General features: G+C 48.7%; 1 protein-coding gene across 1 annotated transcript in view; it reads left to right on the plus strand.

Annotated features, from left to right (window-relative positions):
- LOC116937238 (RPE-retinal G protein-coupled receptor) overlaps positions 1-23,725 on the plus strand; it is a 66,424-nt gene that overhangs the window by 32,166 nt on the left and 10,533 nt on the right. Inside the window, exons 5-6 of the mRNA XM_076058209.1 lie at positions 2,126-2,240; positions 14,523-14,771. Coding sequence (XP_075914324.1) covers positions 2,126-2,240; positions 14,523-14,771 — 364 coding nt within the window. The remainder of the gene's footprint in view (positions 1-2,125; positions 2,241-14,522; positions 14,772-23,725) is intronic.

The raw sequence follows: 23,725 nt of genomic DNA on the forward strand, positions 1-23,725 counted from the left end.
GGGAGAAGGGGGGAGATGGTGAGAGGGAGATGTGGGAGAGAGGGGGGAGAGACACGGGCAGAGAGGGAGACTGAGAGGGAGAGAGGAACAGGGAAGAAGAGGAAGAGAGAGAGAGAGAGAGTTAGTGATGGTGTCTCGTTGTCTCTCTTTCCCCACGTCCTTATCTCTGTCTATCTGTGTGTGTGTCTGTCTCTATCTGTGTGTGTGTGTCTCTCTATCTGTGTGTGTCTCTCTCTCTATCTGTTTGTCTCTCTCTCTATCTGTGTGTGTGTCTCTCTCTATCTGTGTGTGTGTGTCTCTCTCTCTCTATCTGTGTGTCTCTCTCTCTCTCTATCTGTGTGTCTCTCTCTATCTGTGTGTGTCTCTCTCTCTCTATCTGTGTGTGTCTCTCTATCTGTGTGTGTCTCTCTCTCTCTATCTGTGTGTGTCTCTCTATCTGTGTGTGTGTCTGTCTCTATCTGTGTGTGTGTCTCTCTATCTGTGTGTGTCTCTCTCTCTATCTGTTTGTCTCTCTCTCTCTCCATCTGTGTGTGTGTCTCTCTCTATCTGTGTGTGTGTCTCTCTCTCTATCTGTGTGTCTCTCTCTCTCTATCTGTGTGTCTCTCTCTATCTGTGTGTGTCTCTCTCTCTCTATCTGTGTGTGTCTCTCTCTATCTGTGTGTCTCTCTCTCTCTATCTGTGTGTGTCTCTCTCTCTATCTGTGTGTGTGTCTCTCTCTATCTGTGTGTGTCTCTCTATCTGTGTGTGTCTCTCTCTCTCTATCTGTGTGTGTCTCTCTCTCTCTCTATCTGTGTGTGTCTCTCTCTCTCTATCTGTGTGTGTGTCTCTCTCTCTCTATCTGTGTGTGTCTCTCTCACTATCTGTGTGTCTCTCTCTCTATCTGTGTGTGTCTCTCTATCTGTGTGTCTCTCTATCTGTGTGTCTCTCTATCTGTGTGTGTCTCTCTCTCTCTATCTGTGTGTGTCTCTCTATCTGTGTGTGTGTGTCTCTCTATCTGTGTGTGTGTCTCTCTATCTGTGTGTCTCTCTATCTGTGTGTGTCTCTCTCTCTATCTGTGTGTGTCTCTCTATCTGTGTGTGTGTCTCTCTCTATCTGTGTGTGTGTCTCTCTATCTGTGTGTCTCTCTATCTGTGTGTGTCTCTCTCTCTATCTGTGTGTGTCTCTCTATCTGTATGTGTGTCTCTCTATCTGTGTGTGTGTCTCTCTATCTGTGTGTGTGTCTCTCTATCTGTGTGTGTCTCTCTATCTGTATGTGTGTCTCTCTATCTGTGTGTGTGTCTCTCTATCTGTGTGTGTGTCTCTCTATCTGTGTGTGTCTCTCTATCTGTGTGTGTGTCTCTCTCTCTATCTGTCTCTTTCTATCTGTGTGTCTCTCTATCTGTGTGTGTCTCTCTATCTATCTGTGTGTCTCTGTCTGTGTGTGTCTCTCTATCTGTGTGTGTCTCTCTCTATCTGTGTCTCTCTCTCTATCTGTGTGTGTCTCTCTCTCTATCTGTGTGTCTCTCTCTATCTGTCTCTCTCTATCTGTGTGTATCTCCTCTCTCTCTATCTGTGTGTGTCTCTCTATCTGTGTGTCTCTCTCACTATCTGTGTGTCTCTCTCTCTCTATCTGTGTGTGTCTCTCTATCTGTATGTGTCTCTCTATCTGTGTGTGTCTCTCTCTATCTGTCTGTGTCTCTCTCTCTACCTGTGTGTGTCTCTCTATGTGTGTGTCTCTCTATCTGTGTGTGTCCCTCTATCTGTCTCTCTCTATCTGTGTGTGTCTATCTATCTGTGTCTCTCTCGCTCTCTCTATCTGTGTGTGTCTCTCTCTGTGTGTGTGTCTCTCTATCTGTCTGTCTCTCTATCTGTGTGTGTGTCTCTCTCTCTCTATCTGTGTCTCTCTCTATCTGTGTGTGTGTCTCTCTCTATCTGTGTGTGTGTCTCTCTCTCTATCTGTGTCTCTCTATCTGTGTGTGTCTCTCTATCTGTGTGTGTCTCTCTCTATCTGTGTGTGTCTCTCTATCTGTGTATGTCTCTCTATCTGTGTGTGTCTCTCTCTCTATCTGTTTGTCTCTCTCTCTATCTGTGTGTGTGTCTCTCTCTATCTGTCTCTATCTATCTGTGTGTCTCTCTCTCTCTCTAGGAACTTCATCTCGTTTGTACTGCCCATGGCGTTCTTTAACTTCGTGGTGCCCGTGTTCATCATGGTCACCTCGTACAGCGCCGTGGAGCGTAAGTTCAAGAGGACTGGTCACAAGGTGAGACCAGCAGCATCTATCTCCGCCATATTTATCTCTCTCTATCTCTCTCCACGTGTCTCTCTCCATATCGCTCTCCCCCCGTATCTCTCCTGCCCCGTGTCTCTCTTGCTTGCAACGTTCGTCAGCCAGCTGAGACCAGGGCCACCAACTTTGAATGGGATCCTAGATTGACCACTCACCACCGGAGTGGAATAATGTCAGGCGCTTCATCTTACAGATGACAAGCCGATAGGTCAGTGGGCAGATCAGCTCCACGGTAGGTCCTGGTGTCACGGGCATGGGCTCGCATCCCGCTGTTCCATCACTACGTAGTCCAGCAGATGTTCTTGCTTGGACCTGGAATGTATCCATGATGCTTTGTGGATGCGCCGATGCCGGAACAGCGAGTTGGTAGTTGAAAGCCCATGGGCTGCACAAAAATCTAGCAGCCTCCTACCGTTGTTATTGAGCTGATCTGGCCCATGCCCTCCAATCACTCCAGCCCAGGTGCCAGCATCGTGACCAACTCGGGCATTGAAGTCACCCGACAAGATGACTCTATCCCGAGGGGCCACTTTAGCCAGCACCTGTGACACGTGGTCATAGAAGGCATCCGACTCATCGGCCTTGCCTGCATCCCTCCACGGATGTTCATCTTCGGTGGGGGCATAAGCAACCACGACCACCACCACCATTCCACGCCTCTTGTTGATGGGGAGGCGAGCCCACAGCAACCTGGGCCTTGCAGCTTCACTGCCCAAGCACCCGCGCCCCCTTCATTCGCTTTGTTCAGAAAAAAATAAAAAGTAACAGCCGCTCCCTCAATGCCTGCCAGTCTCCTGCCTTCTTGAGTGGACTGACTTTCCACGGACACCTCCTGAATAGCACGGAGATCCGGGTGGTACCAGTCCGGCTCACAAGAGAGGAGTGGGCAGCCGCTTCCATCACAGTCGGCGTTTGTCCGTCCACGTGTTTCGACCGGCAGTGACTTTTTTGCCATTTCGAGAGGGACCCGGCCGGGTGCGGGTTCAGTCTCTCGGCTCTTGCCGGATACGGTTTGACCAGCAGGGGTCATAGACGCCTGCCCCCCACCCCCCTGCCCCCCACCCCCCTGCCCCCCACCCCCCTGCCCCCCACCCCCCTGCCACCCCCCCACCAACCCTGCCCCCCGAGAGTCCTCTGGCACAAGCTTAGCTAAACATTTGGTGCACGTTTTCGTGGTGAATGAGCTTCAGGTGGAGGGGTTAGCGGCCCCTTGTGCCCATCCAGAACTCCCGTTGGCCGCTGTGGTGGGGAGCAGCTGACTGGAATCGGTCTTCCCGCCATAGAATTGTTCACAGACACGACAGCAGTACCCCAGATCCCCTCGTGTCTCTCTCTCGCCCCGTGTCTCTCTCTCGCCCCGTGTCTCTCTCTCGCCCCGTGTCTCTCTCTCTCGCCCCGTGTCTCTCTCTCTCGCCCCGTGTCTCTCTCTCGCCCCGTGTCTCTCTCTCGCCCCGTGTCTCTCTCTCGCCCCGTGTCTCTCTCTCTCGCCCCGTGTCTCTCTCTCGCCCCGTGTCTCTCTCTCGCCCCGTGTCTCTCTCGCAGTGTCTCTCTCTCGCCCCGTGTCTCTCTCTCTCTCGCCCCGTGTCTCTCTCTCGCCCCGTGTCTCTCTCTCGCCCCGTGTCTCTCTCTCGCCCCGTGTCTCTCTCGCAGTGTCTCGCTCTGTCCCCGTATCTCCCACGAGTGTCTCTCTCTCTCTCTTCTTCGAACGCCGGACAAGCCCCTCTCTGTACCAGCGTGGACAGCACCACCCCACGTGTTCACCTTCTGAAGCGCTCGCTCGTCAACGTGGCGTGCGCGATGAACACCACCACAACCACCACCACCACCACCATCACCACCACCACAACCACCACCACCACCACCATCACCACCACCACCATCACCACCACCACAACCACCACCACAACCACCATCACCACCACCACCACCACCACAACCACCACCATCACCACCATCACCACCACCACAACCACCACCACAACCACCACCATAACCACCACCACCACCACAACCACCACAATCACCACCACAACCACCACCACCACAACCACCACCACAACCACCACCACCAAACCACCAACACCACCACCACAACCACCACCACAACCACCACAACCACCACCACAACCACCAACACCACCACCACAACCACCACCACAACCACCACAACCACCACCACAACCACCACCACCACCACAACCACCACAACCACCACCACAACCACAACCACCACAACCACCACCACCACAACCACCACCACAACCACCACCACCATCACCACCACCACCACCACAACCAACACAACCACCACCACAACCACCACCACTACCACCACCACAACCACCACCACCACCACAACCACCACAACCACCACCACAACCACCACCACCACCATCACCACAACCACCACCACCACAACCACCACCACAACCACCACCACCATCACCACAACCACCACCACACCAACCACAACCACCACAACCACCACCACCATCACCACAACCACCACCACCACCACAACCACCACAACCACCACAACCACCACCACAACAACCACCACCACCACCACAACCACCACAACCACCACCACAACCACCACCATCACCACCACCACCACAACCACCACCACAACCACCACCATCACCACCACAACCACCACAACCACAACCACCACCACAACCACCACCACCATCACCACCACCACCACAACCACCACCATCACCACAACCACCACCACCACCACCACAACCACCACCACAACCACCACCACAACCACCACAACCACCACTACCACCACTACCACCACAACCACCACAACCACCACCACCACCACGTGACTCTTCTTTCGTGTCGTGCACGGTGCTTTTAGCGCCACAGCGCGTGGATTTGTAGCGTTTATTTTGATTTGTGTTCGCTGGTGACTTTGATATAGCAAACATGATGCCTTGAATAAAGGTGTCAGTTTTTGTGCCAGTTAAAAGGGTAAAACCTATTCCTATATCTTGTTTCTGGCAAAGGAGGTCTCATAATGTTAATAATTGTATTGTTTTATATTTTTATTATTTTATTGTTTCCCTTCTTCTACGTGGTGGTGACTTTACCGAAAGAACCAAGAATAATAATTTTATTGTTTTACAATAATTTTATTGTTTTATATTTTTTATTATTTTATTGTTTCCCTTATATGTGGTGGTGACTTTACCGAAATAACCAAGAATATGAATCCCTGCGGTCACGAAAACTTTAAATTAAAAAAATGCAATAAAAAGTTGTTTAAAAGTCAAAAGACTCTCTCCCTAAATTTCGATTAAAAGCTTTCGTGACCGCAAGGATTCATCTTCTTTGGTTCTTTCGGTAAGTTCACCACCACGTGGAATGAGAATAAAAATAATAAAATAACACGATAAAATTCTCACGACGTTTCGGCCACAACGCAAGCAGCCGTCTTCAGGTGAAAGGTACAGACCTTCCACTTCAGCACCATGGACCACCACAATACCTGAGCTATTTCAATGCTAAATTACCAGTTGCCTCTGTGAATGTGTAGGTTTTGACTTTAACATAGCCAGTTCCGTGACCAGTCACAAGCTAATCACTCAGTTATTTCAATGCTAAATTCTCCTGTTTGATTTGTACTAGGTGCCTCTGTGGATGTTGTAGGCTTTGACTTTAACACAGCTATTTCTGTGACCAGTCACAAGCTAATCACTCAGCTATTTCAATGCTAAATTCTCCTGTTTGATTTGTACTAGGTGCCTCTGTGGATGTTGTAGGCTTTGACTTTAACATAGCCATTCCCGTGACCAGTCACAAGCTAATCACTCAGCTATTTCAATGCTAAATTCTCCTGTTTGATTTGTACTAGGTGCCTCTGTGGATGTTGTAGGCTTTGACTTTAACATAGCCATTTCTGTGACCAGTCACAAGCTAATCACTCGATTTGTACTAGGTGCCTCTGTGGATGTGTAGGCTTTGACTTTAACATAGCCATTTCTGTGACCAGTCACAAGCTAATCACTCAGCTATTTCAATGCTAAATTCTCCTGTTTGATTTGTACTAGGTGCCTCTGTGGATGTGTATGCTTTAACTTTAACATAGCCATTTCTGTGACCAGTCACAAGCTAATCACTCAGCTATTTCAATGCTAAATTCTCCTGTTTGATTTGTACTAGTTGCCTCTGTGGATGTGTAGGTTTTAACTTTAACATAGCCATTTCTGTGACCAGTCACAAGCTAATCCCTCAGCTATGTGATATGTAAACCCCCTTTGTCAAGGTGCCTCACTTCTCCCAACCAGCTTAAAAGTAAGTCGCTACGAATCTTAACAGCGTTCATTGAAGCTCTGTGGATGTGTAGGCCTTTACTTTAACATCTATTTCTGTGACCAACCACAAGCTAATCCCTTAGCTATTTCAATGCTAAATTACTAGTTGCCTCTGTGAATGTGTAGGCTTTGACTTTAACATAGCCAGTTCCGTGACCAGTCACAAGCTAATCACTCAGCTATTTCAATGTTAAATTATCCTGTTTGATTTGTACTAGGTGCCTCTGTGGATGTGTAGGTTTTGACTTTAACATAGCCATTCCCGTGACCAGTCACAAGCTAATCACTCAGCTATTTCAATGCTAAATTCTCCTGTTTGATTTGTACTAGGTGCCTCTGTGGATGTTGTAGGCTTTGACTTTAACACAGCTATTTCTGTGACCAGTCACAAGCTAATCACTCAGCTATTTCAATGCTAAATTCTCCTGTTTGATTTGTACTAGGTGCCTCTGTGGATGTGTAGGCTTTGACTTTAACACAGCCATTTCTGTGACCAGTCACAAGCTAATCACTCAGTTATTTCAATGCTAAATTCTCCTGTTTGATTTGTACTAGGTGCCTCTGTGGATGTTGTAGGCTTTGACTTTAACACAGCTATTTCTGTGACCAGTCACAAGCTAATCACTCAGCTATTTCAATGCTAAATTATCCTGTTTGATTTGTACTAGTTGCCTCTGTGGATGTGTAGGTTTTGACTTTAACATAGCCATTCCCGTGACCAGTCACAAACTAATCACTCAGCTATTTCAATGCTAAATTCTCCTGTTTGATTTGTACTAGGTGCCTCTGTGGATGTTGTAGGCTTTGACTTTAACACAGCTATTTCTGTGACCAGTCACAAGCTAATCACTCAGCTATTTCAATGCTAAATTCTCTTGTTTGATTTGTACTAGTTGCCTCTGTGGATGTGTAGGTTTTGACTTTAACACAGCTATTTCTGTGACCAGTCACAAGCTAATCACTCAGCTATTTCAATGCTAAATTCTCCTGTTTGATTTGTACTAGTTGCCTCTGTGGATGTGTAGGTTTTGACTTTAACATAGCCAGTTCCGTGACCAGTCACAAGCTAATCACTCAGTTATTTCAATGCTAAATTCTCCTGTTTGATTTGTACTAGGTGCCTCTGTGGATGTTGTAGGCTTTGACTTTAACACAGCTATTTCTGTGACCAGTCACAAGCTAATCACTCAGCTATTTCAATGCTAAATTATCCTGTTTGATTTGTACTAGGTGCCTCTGTGGATGTGTAGGTTTTGACTTTAACATAGCCATTCCCGTGACCAGTCACAAACTAATCACTCAGCTATTTCAATGCTAAATTCTCCTGTTTGATTTGTACTAGGTGCCTCTGTGGATGTTGTAGGCTTTGACTTTAACATAGCCATTTCTGTGACCAGTCACAAGCTAATCACTCAGCTATTTCAATGCTAAATTATCCTGTTTGATTTGTACTAGTTGCCTCTGTGGATGTGTATGCTTTAACTTTAAGATAGCCATTTCTGTGACCAGTCACAAGCTAATCCCTCAGTTATTTCAATGCTAAATTATCCTGTTTGATTTGTACTAGTTGCCTCTGTGGATGTGTAGGTTTTGACTTTAACATAGCCATTCCCGTGACCAGTCACAAACTAATCACTCAGCTATTTCAATGCTAAATTCTCCTGTTTGATTTGTACTAGGTGCCTCTGTGGATGTTGTAGGCTTTGACTTTAACACAGCTATTTCTGTGACCAGTCACAAGCTAATCACTCAGCTATTTCAATGCTAAATTCTCTTGTTTGATTTGTACTAGTTGCCTCTGTGGATGTGTAGGTTTTGACTTTAACACAGCTATTTCTGTGACCAGTCACAAGCTAATCACTCAGCTATTTCAATGCTAAATTCTCCTGTTTGATTTGTACTAGTTGCCTCTGTGGATGTGTAGGTTTTGACTTTAACATAGCCAGTTCCGTGACCAGTCACAAGCTAATCACTCAGTTATTTCAATGCTAAATTCTCCTGTTTGATTTGTACTAGGTGCCTCTGTGGATGTTGTAGGCTTTGACTTTAACACAGCTATTTCTGTGACCAGTCACAAGCTAATCACTCAGCTATTTCAATGCTAAATTATCCTGTTTGATTTGTACTAGGTGCCTCTGTGGATGTGTAGGTTTTGACTTTAACATAGCCATTCCCGTGACCAGTCACAAACTAATCACTCAGCTATTTCAATGCTAAATTCTCCTGTTTGATTTGTACTAGGTGCCTCTGTGGATGTTGTAGGCTTTGACTTTAACATAGCCATTTCTGTGACCAGTCACAAGCTAATCACTCAGCTATTTCAATGCTAAATTATCCTGTTTGATTTGTACTAGTTGCCTCTGTGGATGTGTAGGTTTTGACTTTAACATAGCCATTCCCGTGACCAGTCACAAACTAATCACTCAGCTATTTCAATGCTAAATTCTCCTGTTTGATTTGTACTAGGTGCCTCTGTGGATGTTGTAGGCTTTGACTTTAACACAGCTATTTCTGTGACCAGTCACAAGCTAATCACTCAGCTATATCAATGCTAAATTCTCCTGTTTGATTTGTACTAGTTGCCTCTGTGGATGTGTAGGTTTTGACTTTAACATAGCCATTCCCGTGACCAGTCACAAACTAATCACTCAGCTATTTCAATGCTAAATTCTCCTGTTTGATTTGTACTAGGTGCCTCTGTGGATGTTGTAGGCTTTGACTTTAACACAGCTATTTCTGTGACCAGTCACAAGCTAATCACTCAGCTATTTCAATGCTAAATTCTCCTGTTTGATTTGTACTAGTTGCCTCTGTGGATGTGTAGGTTTTGACTTTAACATAGCCATTCCCGTGACCAGTCACAAGCTAATCCCTCAGCTATGTGATATGTAAACCCCCTTTGTCAAGGTGCCTCACTTCTCCCAACCAGCTTTAAAGTAAGTCGCTACGAATCTTAACAGCGTTCATTGAAGCTCTGTGGATGTGTAGGCCTTTACTTTAACATCTATTTCTGTGACCAGTCACAAGCTAATCCCTTAGCTGTTTCAATGCTAAATTACTAGTTGCCTCTGTGGATGTGTAGGTTTTGACTTTAACATAGCCATTCCCGTGACCAGTCACAAGCTAATCCCTCAGCTATGTGATATGTAAACCCCTTTGTCAAGGTGCCTCACTTCTCCCAACCAGCTTCAGACCGCAGCTCTTTCGCTGGCACTGACTCTTAATACCTCTCACACCACGGTTAATGGTATGGTTTATAACATGGAGTATAACAGCGCCTCGCAGCTGTTTCTCTCTCCCCTCCTCCGTTCCAACCATGGATGGACTCGTCCGTCTGAACGTAGCTGTCCGTGGTGCTGAAGTGGAAGGTCTGTACCTTTCACCTGAAGACGGCCGCTTGCGTTGTGGCCGAAACGTCGTGAGAATTTAATCGTGTTATTTTATTATTTTATTCTCATTCCACGTGACCTTACCGAAAGAACCAAGGGAGAAGGCTCTCTCCCTGTATCTGCCCCACGTGTCTCTCTGCGTTTCTCTCTCCACGTATCTCCTCTGCCTGGGTCTCTCTCTCCCCGTGTCTCTATCTATCTCTCTATCTCTCTCTATCTCTCTCTCTGTCTCAACGTGTGTATCTCTCTCTGTCTCAATGTGTCTCTATCTATCTCTCTCTGTCTCAATGTGTCTCTATCTCTCTCTCTGTCTCAATGTGTCTCTATCTATCTCTCTGTCTCAATGTGTCTCTCTCTCTCTCTGTCTCAATGTGTCTCTATCTCTCTCTCTGTCTCAATTAGTCTCTATCTCTCTCTCTCTGTCTCAATGTGTCTATCTCTCTCTCTGTCTCAATGTGTCTCTATCTATCTCTCTCTGTCTCAATGTGTCTCTATCTCTCTCTCTCTCTCTGTCTCAATGTGTCTCTATCTCTCTCTCTCTGTCTCAATGTCTCTGTCTCTGTCTCAATGTGTCTCTATCTCTCTCTCTCTGTCTCAATATGTCTCTATCTCTCTCTCTCTGTCTCAATGTGTCTCTCTCTCTCTGTCTCAATATGTCTCTATCTCTCTCTCTCTGTCTCAATGTGTCTCTATCTCTCTGTCTCTGTCTCAATATGTCTCTATCTCTATCTCTCTGTCTCAATGTGTCTCTATCTCTCTCTCTCTGTCTCAATGTGTCTCTCTCTCTCTGTCTCTGTCTCAATATGTCTCTATCTCTATCTCTCTGTCTCAATGTCTCTGTCTCTGTCTCAATGTGTCTCTATCTCTCTCTCTCTGTCTCAATATGTCTCTATCTCTATCTCTCTGTCTCAATGTGTCTCTATCTCTCTCTCTCTGTCTCAATGTGTCTCTATCTCTCTCTCTGTCTCAATGTGTCTCTATCTCTGTCTCTGTCTCAATGTGTCTCTATCTCTCTCTCTCTGTCTCAATGTCTCTGTCTCTGTCTCAATGTGTCTCTATCTCTCTCTCTCTGTCTCAATATGTCTCTATCTCTCTCTCTCTGTCTCAATGTGTCTCTATCTCTCTGTCTCAATGTGTCTCTATCTCTCTCTCTCTGTCTCAATGTGTCTCTATCTCTCTCTCTGTCTCAATGTGTCTCTATCTCTCTGTCTCAATGTGTCTCTCTCTCTCTCTCTCTGTCTCAATATGTCTCTATCTCTCTCTCTCTGTCTCAATGTGTCTCTATCTCTCTGTCTCAATGTGTCTCTCTCTCTCTGTCTCTGTCTCAATGTGTCTCTATCTCTCTCTCTCTGTCTCAATGTGTCTCTATCTCTCTGTCTCAATGTGTCTCTCTCTCTCTGTCTCTGTCTCAATATGTCTCTATCTCTATCTCTCTGTCTCAATGTGTCTCTATCTCTCTCTCTCTGTCTCAATGTGTCTCTATCTCTCTCTCTCTGTCTCAATGTGTCTATCTCTCTCTCTGTCTCAATGTGTCTCTATCTCTGTCTCTGTCTCAATGTGTCTCTATCTCTCTCTCTGTCTCAATGTGTCTCTATCTCTGTCTCTGTCTCAATGTGTCTCTCTCTCTCTCTGTCTCAATGTGTCTCTCTCTCTGTCTCCCAGTTCAGGACGTCTCTCAACGTGTGTGTCTCTCTGTCTCAATGTGTCTCTCTCTGTCTGTCTCAATGTGTCTCTATCTCTCTCTCTCTGTCTCAATGTGTCTCTATCTCTCTCTCTCTGTCTCAATGTGTCTCTCTCTGTCTCTCTCTCTGTCTCAATGTGTCTCTCTGTCTGTCTCAATGTGTCTCTCTGTCTGTCTCAATGTGTCTCTCTCTGTCTCTCTCTGTCTCAATGTCTCTCTCTCTCTCTCTCTGTCTCCCAGTTCAGGACGTCTCTCAACGTGTGTGTATCTCTCTCTCTGTCTCAATGTGTCTCTCTCTCTCTGTCTCAATGCGTCTCTATCTCTCTCTGTCTCTGTCTCAATGTGTCTCTGTCTCTCTCTCTCTGTCTCAATGTGTCTCTATCTCTCTCTCTCTCTGTCTCAATGTGTCTCTATCTCTCTGTCTCAATGTGTCTCTATCTCTCTCTGTCTCAATGTGTCTCTATCTCTCTCTGTCTCTGTCTCAATGTGTGTGTATCTCTCTCTGTCTCTGTCTCAATGTGTCTCTATCTCTCTGTCTCAATGTGTCTCTATCTCTCTCTGTCTCAATGTGTCTCTCTCTCTCTGTCTCAATGTGTCTCTATCTCTCTCTCTGTCTCAATGTGTCTCTATCTCTCTGTCTCAATGTGTCTCTATCTCTCTCTCTCAATGTGTCTATCTCTCTCTCTGTCTCAATGGGTGTCTCTCTCTCTCTGTCTCAATGTGTCTCTATCTCTCTCTCTGTCTCAATGTCTCTCTCTCTGTCTCTGTCTCAATGTGTCTCTATCTCTCTCTCTCTCTCTGTCTCAATGTGTCTCTCTCTCTGTCTCCCAGTTCAGGACGTCTCTCAACGTGTGTGTCTCTCTCTCTCTGTCTCAATGTGTCTCTCTCTGTCTGTCTCAATTAGTCTCTATCTCTCTCTCTGTCTCAATGTGTCTCTATCTCTCTCTCTGTCTCAATGTGTCTCTATCTCTCTCTCTGTCTCAATGTGTCTCTATGTCTGTCTCTGTCTCAATGTGTCTCTATCTCTCTCTCTGTCTCAATGTGTCTCTCTCTCTCTGTCTCTCTCTGTCTCAATGTGTCTCTATGTCTGTCTCAATGTGTCTCTATCTCTCTCTCTCTCTGTCTCAATGCGTCTCTATCTCTCTCTCTCTCCGTCTCTCTCTCTGTCTCAATGTGTCTCTCTCTCTCTGTCTCTCTCTGTCTCAATGTGTCTATCTCTCTCTGTCTCAATGTGTCTCTATCTCTGTCTCAATGTGTCTCTATCTCTCTCTCTCTCTGTCTCAATGCGTCTCTATCTCTCTCTCTCTCCGTCTCTATCTCTGTCTCAATGTGTCTCTATCTCTGTCTCAATGTGTCTCTATCTCTCTGTCTCTCTCTGTCTCAATGTGTCTCTCTCTCTCTGTCTCAATGTGTCTCTCTCTCTGTCTCAATGTCTCTCTCTCTCTCTCTGTCTCAATGTGTCTCTCTCTCTCTGTCTCAATGTGTCTCTCTCTCTGTCTCAATGTGTCTCTATCTCTCTCTCTCTCTGTCTCAATGCGTCTCTATCTCTCTCTCTCTCCGTCTCTATCTCTGTCTCAATGTGTCTCTATCTCTCTCTGTCTCTGTCTCAATGTGTCTCTATCTCTCTCTCTGTCTCAATGTGTCTCTATCTCTGTCTCTGTCTCAATGTGTCTCTATCTCTCTCTCTCTGTCTCAATGTGTCTCTATCTCTGTCTCTGTCTCAATGTGTCTCTATCTCTCTCTCTCTGTCTCAATGTGTCTCTATCTCTCTCTCTCTCTGTCTCAATGTGTCTCTATCTCTCTGTCTCAATGTGTCTCTATCTCTCTCTCTGTCTCAATGTGTCTCTATCTCTCTCTCTCTGTCTCAATGTGTCTCTATCTCTGTCTCTGTCTCAATGTGTCTCTATCTCTCTCTCTCTGTCTCAATGTGTCTCTATCTCTCTCTGTCTCTGTCTCAATGTGTCTCTATCTCTCTCTCTATCTCTGTCTCAATGTGTGTCTCTCTCTCTCTGTCTCAATGCGTCTCTATCTCTCTCTCTGTCTCAATGTGTCTCTATCTCTCTCTCTCTGTCTCAATGTGTGTGTCTCTCTGTCTCAATGTGTCTCTATCTCTCTGTCTCAATGTATCTCTCTATCTCTCTCTGTCTCAATGTGTCTCTCTCTCTGTCTCAATGTCTCTCTCTCTGTCTCAATGTGTCTCTATCTGTCTCTCTCTCTGTCTCAATGTGTCTCTATCTCTCTCTCTCTCTGTCTCAATGCGTCTCTATCTCTCTCTCTCTGTCTATATCTCTGTCTCAATGCGTCTCTATCTCTCTCTCTGTCTCTATCTCTGTCTCAATGTCTCTCTCTCTCTCTGTCTCAATGTGTCTCTCTCTCTGTCTCAATGTCTCTCTCTCTGTCTCAATGTGTGTCTCTCTCTGTCTCAATGTGTCTCTATCTCTGTCTCAATGTGTCTCTCTCTCTCTGTCTCTATCTCTGTCTCAATGTGTCTCTATCTCTCTCTCTCTCTGTCTCAATGCGTCTCTATCTCTCTCTGTCTCTATCTCTGTCTCAATGCGTCTCTATCTCTCTCTCTGTCTCTATCTCTGTCTCAATGTCTCTCTCTCTCTCTGTCTCAATGTGTCTCTCTCTCTGTCTCAATGTGTCTCTCTCTCTGTCTCAATGTCTCTCTCTCTGTCTCAATGTGTCTCTCTCTCTGTCTCAATGTGTCTCTCTCTCTGTCTCAATGTGTCTCTCTCTCTGTCTCAATGTCTCTCTCTCTGTCTCAATGTGTCTCTCTCTCTGTCTCAATGTGTCTCTCTCTCTGTCTCAATGTGTCTCTCTCTCTGTCTCAATGCGTCTCTCTCTCTCTGTCTCCCAGTTCAGGACATCTCTGCCCGTGCTATGTTTGGTAATCTGCTGGGCACCCTATGCTGCCCTCTGCCTCTTCGCTTGCGTCCACAACCCACTCATCATTCCGGCCAAGTTCCGCATGGTGAGCATCGCTCACCACTCGCTCCTCACCACTCGCTCATCTCTCACTCACCCATCACTCTACACTCACTCACCACTCACTCACCCATCACTCACTCAACCATCTCTCACTCACCCATCACTCACCACTCACTCAGCCATCACTCACCACTCACTCACCCATCACTCTACACTCACTCACCACTCACTCACCCATCACTCACCACTCACTCACCACTCACTCACCACTCACTCAGCCATCACTCTACACTCACTCACCACTCACTCACCCATCACTCACCACTCACTCACCACTCACTCACCACTCACTCACCCATCACTCACTCACCACTCGCTCCTCACCACTCGCTCATCTCTCACTCACCCATCACTCTACACTCACTCACCACTCACTCGCCCATCACTCACTCAACCATTACTCACTCACCCATCACTCACCACTCACTCTATACTCACCACTTACCCATAACTCACTGACCACTCATTCTACACTCAACACTCACTCACCCATCACTCACCACTCACTGAACACTCACTCACCCATCACTCACCACTCACTCACCACTCACTCACCCATCACTCACCACTCACTCACCACTCACTCACCACTCACTCACCCATCACTCACCACTCACTCACCACTCACTCACCACTCACTCACACATCACTCACTCACCCATCGCTCACCACTCACCACTCACTAACCCATCACTCACTCACCACTCACTCACCACTCACTCACCCATCACTCACTCACCACTCACTCACCACTCACTCACCCATCACTCACTCACCCATCACTCTACACTCACAACTCACTCACCCATCACTCACCACTCACTCACCCATCACTCACCACTCACTCACCCATCACTCACCACTCACTCAGCCATCACTCACCACTCACTCACCCATCACTCTACACTCACCACTCACTCACCCATCACTCACTCGCCCATCGCTCACCACTCACCACTCACTCATCCATCACTCACTCACTACTCACTCACCACTCACTCACTCACCCATCACTCACCACTCACCACTCACTCACCCATCACTCACCACTCACTCACACATCACTCACTCACCCATCACTCACCACTCACTCACCCATCACTCACCACTCACTCACCCATCACTCACCGCTCACTCACCACTCACTCACCACTCACTCACCCATCACTCACCACTCACTCACCCATCTCTCACCACTCACTCACCCATCACTCACCATTCACTCACACATCACTCACTCACCCATCGCTCACCACTCACCACTCACTCACCCATCACTCACTCACCCATCACTCACCACTCACTCATCACTCACCACTCACTCACCACTCACTCACTCACCACTCACTGACCCATCACTCTACACTCACCACTCACTCACCACTCACTCACTCACCCATCACTCACCACTCACTCACCACTCACTCACTCACCCATCACTCTACACTCACCACTCACTCACCACTCACTCATCCATCACTCACCACTCACTCACACATCACTCACCACTCACTCACTCATCACTCACCACTCACTCACCACTCACTCACCACTCACTCACCCATCACTCACCACTCACCACTCACTCACCCATCACTCACTCACCCATCACTCACCACTCACTCACCACTCACTCACCCATCACTCACCACTCACTCACCCATCGCTCACCCATCACTCTACACTCACCACTCACTCACCACTCACTCACCACTCACTCACCCATCACTCACCACTCACTTACCACTCACCACTCACTCACACATCACTCACTCACCACTCATTCTACACTCACCACTCACTCAGCCATCACTCACCACTCACTCACCACTCAAAACTCACTCACCCATCACTCACCACTCACTCACCCATCACTCACCACTCACTCACCACTCACCACTCACCACTCACTCACCACTCACCACTCACTCACCCATCACTCACAACTCACTCACTCATCACTCACCACTCACTCACCCATCACTCACCACTCACTTACCACTCACCACTCACCACTCACTCACACATCACTCACTCACCACTCATTCTACACTCACCACTCACTCAGCCATCACTCACCACTCACTCACCACTCAAAACTCACTCACCCATCACTCACCACTCACTCACCCATCACTCACCACTCACTCACCACTCACCACTCACCACTCACTCACCACTCACCACTCACCCATCACTCACAACTCACTCACTCATCACTCACCACTCACTCACCCATCACTCACCACTCACCACTCACTCACCCATCACTCACCCATCACTCACCACTCACTCACCCATCACACACTCACCACTCACGACTCACTCACCACTCACTCACCCATCACTCACTCACCCATCACTCACTCACCCATCACTCACCACTCACTCACCACTCACTCACCCATTACTCACCACTCACTCACCCATCACTCACTCACCACTCACTCACCACTCACTCACCCATCACTCACTCACCCATCACTCACCACTCACTCACCACTCACTCACACATCACTCACCACTCACTCACTGATCACTCACCACTCACTCACCACTCAATCACCACTCACTCACCCATCACTCACCACTCACTCACCCATCACTCACTCACCCATCACTCACCACTCACTCACCACTCACTCACCCATCACTCACCACTCACTCACCCATCACTCACACATCACTCTACACTCACCACTCACTCACCACTCACTCACCACTCACTCACCCATCACTCACCACTCACTTACCACTCACCACTCACTCACACATCACTCACTCACCACTCATTCTACACTCACCACTCACTCAGCCATCACTCACCACTCACTCACCACTCAAAACTCACTCACCCATCACTCACCACTCACTCACCCATCACTCACCACTCACTCACCACTCACCACTCACCACTCACTCACCACTCACCACTCACCCATCACTCACCACTCACTCACTCATCACTCACCACTCACTCACCCATCACTCACCACTCACTTACCACTCACCACTCACCACTCACTCACACATCACTCACTCACCACTCATTCTACACTCACCACTCACTCAGCCATCACTCACCACTCACTCACCACTCAAAACTCACTCACCCATCACTCACCACTCACTCACCCATCACTCACCACTCACTCACCATTCACCACTCACTCACCACTCACCACTCACCCATCACTCACAACTCACTCACTCATCACTCACCACTCACTCACCCATCACTCACCACTCACCACTCACTCACCCATCACTCACCCATCACTCACCACTCACTCACCCATCACACACTCACCACTCACGACTCACTCACCACTCACTCACCCATCACTCACTCACCCATCACTCACTCACCCATCACTCACCACTCACTCACCACTCACTCACCCATTACTCACCACTCACTCACCCATCACTCACTCACCACTCACTCACCACTCACTCACCCATCACTCACTCACCCATCACTCACCACTCACTCACCACTCACTCACACATTACTCACCACTCACTCACTGATCACTCACCACTCACTCACCACTCAATCACCACTCACTCACCCATCACTCACCACTCACTCACCCATCACTCACTCACCCATCACTCACCACTCAATCACCACTCACTCACCCATCACTCACCACTCACTCACCCATCACTCACACATCACTCTACACTCACCACTCACTCACCACTCACTCACCACTCACTCACCCATCACTCACCACTCACTTACCACTCACCACTCACTCACACATCACTCACTCACCACTCATTCTACACTCACCACTCACTCAGCCATCACTCACCACTCACTCACCACTCAAAACTCACTCACCCATCACTCACCACTCACTCACCCATCACTCACCACTCACTCACCACTCACCACTCACCACTCACTCACCACTCACCACTCACCCATCACTCACCACTCACTCACTCATCACTCACCACTCACTCACCCATCACTCACCACTCACCACTCACTCACCCATCACTCACCCATCACTCACCACTCACTCACCCATCACTCACTCACCACTCACTCACGACTCACTCACCACTCACTCACCCATCACTCACCCATCACTCTCTCACCCATCAATCACCACTCACTCACCCATCACTCACCACTCGCTCACCCATCACTCACTCACCACTCACTCACCACTCACTCACCCATCACTCACTCACTCACCCATCACTCACCCATCACTCACCACTCACTCACCCATCACTCACTCACCCATCACTCACCCATCACTCACCCATCACTCACCACTCGCTCACCCATCACTCACTCACCACTCACTCACCACTCACTCACCCATCACTCACCACTCACTCACCCATCACTCACTCACCCATCACTCACCCATCACTCACCACTCACTCACCCATCACTCACCCATCACTCACCCATCACGCACCACTCACTCATCCATCACTCACCACTCACTCACCCACACACTCATCCATCACTCACCACTCATTCTACACTCACTCACCCACACACTCACTCATCCATCACTCACCACTCACTCACCACTCACTCACCCATCACTCACCACTCACTCACCACTCATTCTACACTCACTCACTCATCCATCACTCACCACTCACTCACACATCACTCACCACTCACTCACCCATCACTCACCCACACACTCACCACTCACTCAGCCATCACTCACCACTCACTCACCCATCACTCACCCACCACTCACTCACCCATCACTCACCCATCACTCACCACTCACTCACCCACACACTCATCCATCACTCACCCATCACTCACCCATCACTCACCACTCACTCACCACTAACTCACCCATCACTCACCACTCACTCACCACTCATTCTACACTCACTCACCCACACACTCACCCATCACTCACTCACCCATCACTCACCACTCACTCAACCATCACCCATCACTCACCACTCACTCACCCATCACTCACCCACACACTCACCCATCACTCACTCATCCATCACTCACCACTCACTCACCCATCACTCACTCACACACTCACCACTCACTCACCCATCACTCACTCATCCATCACCCACCACTCACTCACACATCACTCACCCACACACTCACCACTCACTCACCCATCACTCACCACTCACTCACCCATCACTCACCGCTCACTCACCACTCACTCACCACTCACTCACCCATCACTCACCACTCACTCACCCATCTCTCACCACTCACTCACCCATCACTCACCACTCACTCACACATCACTCACTCACCCATCGCTCACCACTCACCACTCACTCACCCATCACTCACCCATCACTCACCACTCACTCATCACTCACCACTCACTCACCACTCACTCACTCACCACTCACTCACTCACCCATCACTCTACACTCACCACTCACTCACCACTCACTCACTCACCCATCACTCACCACTCACTCACCACTCACTCACTCACCCATCACTCTACACTCACCACTCACTCACCACTCACTCACCCATCACTCACCACTCACTCACACCACTCACCACTCACTCACTCATCACTCACCACTCACTCACCACTCACTCACCCATCACTCACCACTCACCACTCACTCACCCATCACTCACTCACCCATCACTCACCACTCACTCACCACTCACTCACCCATCACTCACCACTCACTCACCCATCGCTCACCCATCACTCTACACTCACCACTCACTCACCACTCACTCACCCATCACTCACCACTCACTTACCACTCACCACTCACCACTCACTCACACATCACTCACTCACCACTCATTCTACACTCACCACTCACTCAGCCATCACTCACCACTCACTCACCACTCAAAACTCACTCACCCATCACTCACCACTCACTCACCCATCACTCACCACTCACTCACCACTCACCACTCACTCACCACTCACCACTCACTCACCCATCACTCACAACTCACTCACTCATCACTCACCACTCACTCACCCATCACTCACCACTCACTTACCACTCACCACTCACCACTCACTCACACATCACTCACTCACCACTCATTCTACACTCACCACTCACTCAGCCATCACTCACCACTCACTCACCACTCAAAACTCACTCACCCATCACTCACCACTCACTCACCCATCACTCACCACTCACTCACCACTCACCACTCACCACTCACTCACCACTCACTCACCCATCACTCACAACTCACTCACTCATCACTCACCACTCACTCACCCATCACTCACCACTCACCACTCACTCAACCATCACTCACCCATCACTCACCACTCACTCACCCATCACACACTCACCACTCACGACTCACTCACCACTCACTCACCCATCACTCACTCACCCATCACTCACTCACCCATCACTCACCACTCACTCACCACTCACTCACCCATCACTCACCACTCACTCACCCATCACTCACTCACCACTCACTCACCACTCACTCACCCATCACTCACTCACCCATCACTCACTCACCCATCACTCACCACTCACTCACCACTCGCTCACACATCACTCACCACTCACTCACTGATCACTCACCACTCACTCACATCTCACTCACCACTCACTCACCCATCACTCACCACTCACCACTCACTCACCCATCACTCACTCACCCATCACTCACCACTCACTCACCACTCACTCACCCATCACTCACCACTCACTCACCCATCACTCACACATCACTCTACACTCACCACTCACTCACCACTCACTCACCACTAACTCACCCATCACTCACCACTCACTTACCACTCGCCACTCACCACTCACTCACACATCACTCACTCACCACTCATTCTACACTCACCACTCACTCAGCCATCACTCACCACTCACTCACCACTCAAAACTCACTCACCCATCACTCACCACTCACTCACCCATCACTCACCACTCACTCACCACTCACCACTCACTCACCACTCACCACTCACCCATCACTCACCACTCACTCATCACTCACCACTCACTCACCCATCACTCACCACTCACCACTCACTCACCCATCACTCACCCATCACTCACCACTCACTCACCCATCACTCACTCACCACTCACTCACGACTCACTCACCACTCACTCACCCATCACTCACCCATCACTCACTCACCCATCACTCACCACTCACTCACCCATCACTCACCACTCGCTCACCCATCACTCACTCACCACTCACTCACCACTCACTCACCCATCACTCACACACTCACCCATCACTCACCCATCACTCACCACTCACTCACCCATCACTCACTCACCCATCACTCACCCATCACTCACCCATCACTCACCACTCGCTCACCCATCACTCACTCACCACTCACTCACCACTCACTCACCCATCACTCACCACTCACTCACCCATCACTCACTCACCCATCACTCACCCATCACTCACCACTCACTCACCCATCACTCACCCATCACTCACCCATCACTCACCACTCACTCACCCATCACTCACCCATCACTCACCCATCACTCACCACTCACTCATCCATCACTCACCACTCACTCACCCACACACTCATCCATCACTCACCACTCATTCTACACTCACTCACCCACACACTCACTCATCCATCACTCACCACTCACTCACCACTCACTCACCCATCACTCACCACTCACTCACCACTCATTCTACACTCACTCACTCATCCATCACTCACCACTCACTCACACATCACTCACCACTCACTCACCCATCACTCACCCACACACTCACCACTCACTCAGCCATCACTCACCACTCACTCACCCATCACTCACCCACCACTCACTCACCCATCACTCACCCATCACTCACCACTCACTCACCCACACACTCATCCATCACTCACCCATCACTCACCCATCACTCACCACTCACTCACCACTCACTCACCCATCACTCACCACTCACTCACCACTCATTCTACACTCCCTCACCCACACACTCACCCATCACTCACTCACCCATCACTCACCACTCACTCAACCATCACCCATCACTCACCACTCACTCACCCATCACTCACCCACACACTCACCCATCACTCACTCATCCATCACTCACCACTCACTCACCCATCACTCACTCACACACTCACCACTCACTCACCCATCACTCACTCATCCATCACTCACCACTCACTCACACATCACTCACCCACACACTCACCACTCACTCATCCATCACTCACCACTCACTCATCCATCACTCACCCATCACTCACCACTCACTCACCACTCATTCTACACTCACTCACCCACACACTCACCCATCACTCACCACTCACTCAACCATCACCCATCACTCACCACTCACTCACCCATCACTCACCCACACACTCATCCATCACTCACTCATCCATCACTCACCACTCACTCACCCATCATTCACTCACACACTCACCACTCACTCACCCATCACTCACCACTCACTCACCCATCACTCACTCACACACTCACCACTCACTCACCCATCACTCACCACTCACTCACCCATCACTCACTCACACACTCACTCACCACTCACTCACCCATCACTCACTCACCCATCACTCACCCATCACTCACCATTCACTCACCCATCACTCACTCACCCATCACTCACCACTCACTCACCCATCACTCACCACTCACTCACCCATCACTCACCCACCACTCACTCACTCATCACTCACCCATCACTCACCCACCACTCACTCACCTATCACTCACCACTCACTCACCCATCACTCACCACTCACTCACCACTCACTCAGCCATCACACACCACTCACTCACCCATCACTCACCCATCACTCATCCACCACTCACTCACCACTCACTCATCACTCACCACTCACTCATTCATCACTCACCCACACACTCACCCATCACTCACCCACCACTCACTCACTCACTCATCACTCACCCATCACTCACCCACCACTCACTCACCTATCACTCACCACTCACTCACCCATCACTCACCACTCACTCACCACTCACTCAGCCATCACACACCACTCACTCACCCATCACTCACCCATCACTCATCCACCA

This window comes from Petromyzon marinus (genome assembly GCF_048934315.1).
Source record: "Petromyzon marinus isolate PM22_M1 ecotype Great Lakes invasive population chromosome 68 unlocalized genomic scaffold, UKy_Petmar_22M1.pri1.0 chr68_unloc.1, whole genome shotgun sequence".
In the NCBI taxonomy this organism is placed as follows: domain Eukaryota; kingdom Metazoa; phylum Chordata; class Hyperoartia; order Petromyzontiformes; family Petromyzontidae; genus Petromyzon; species Petromyzon marinus.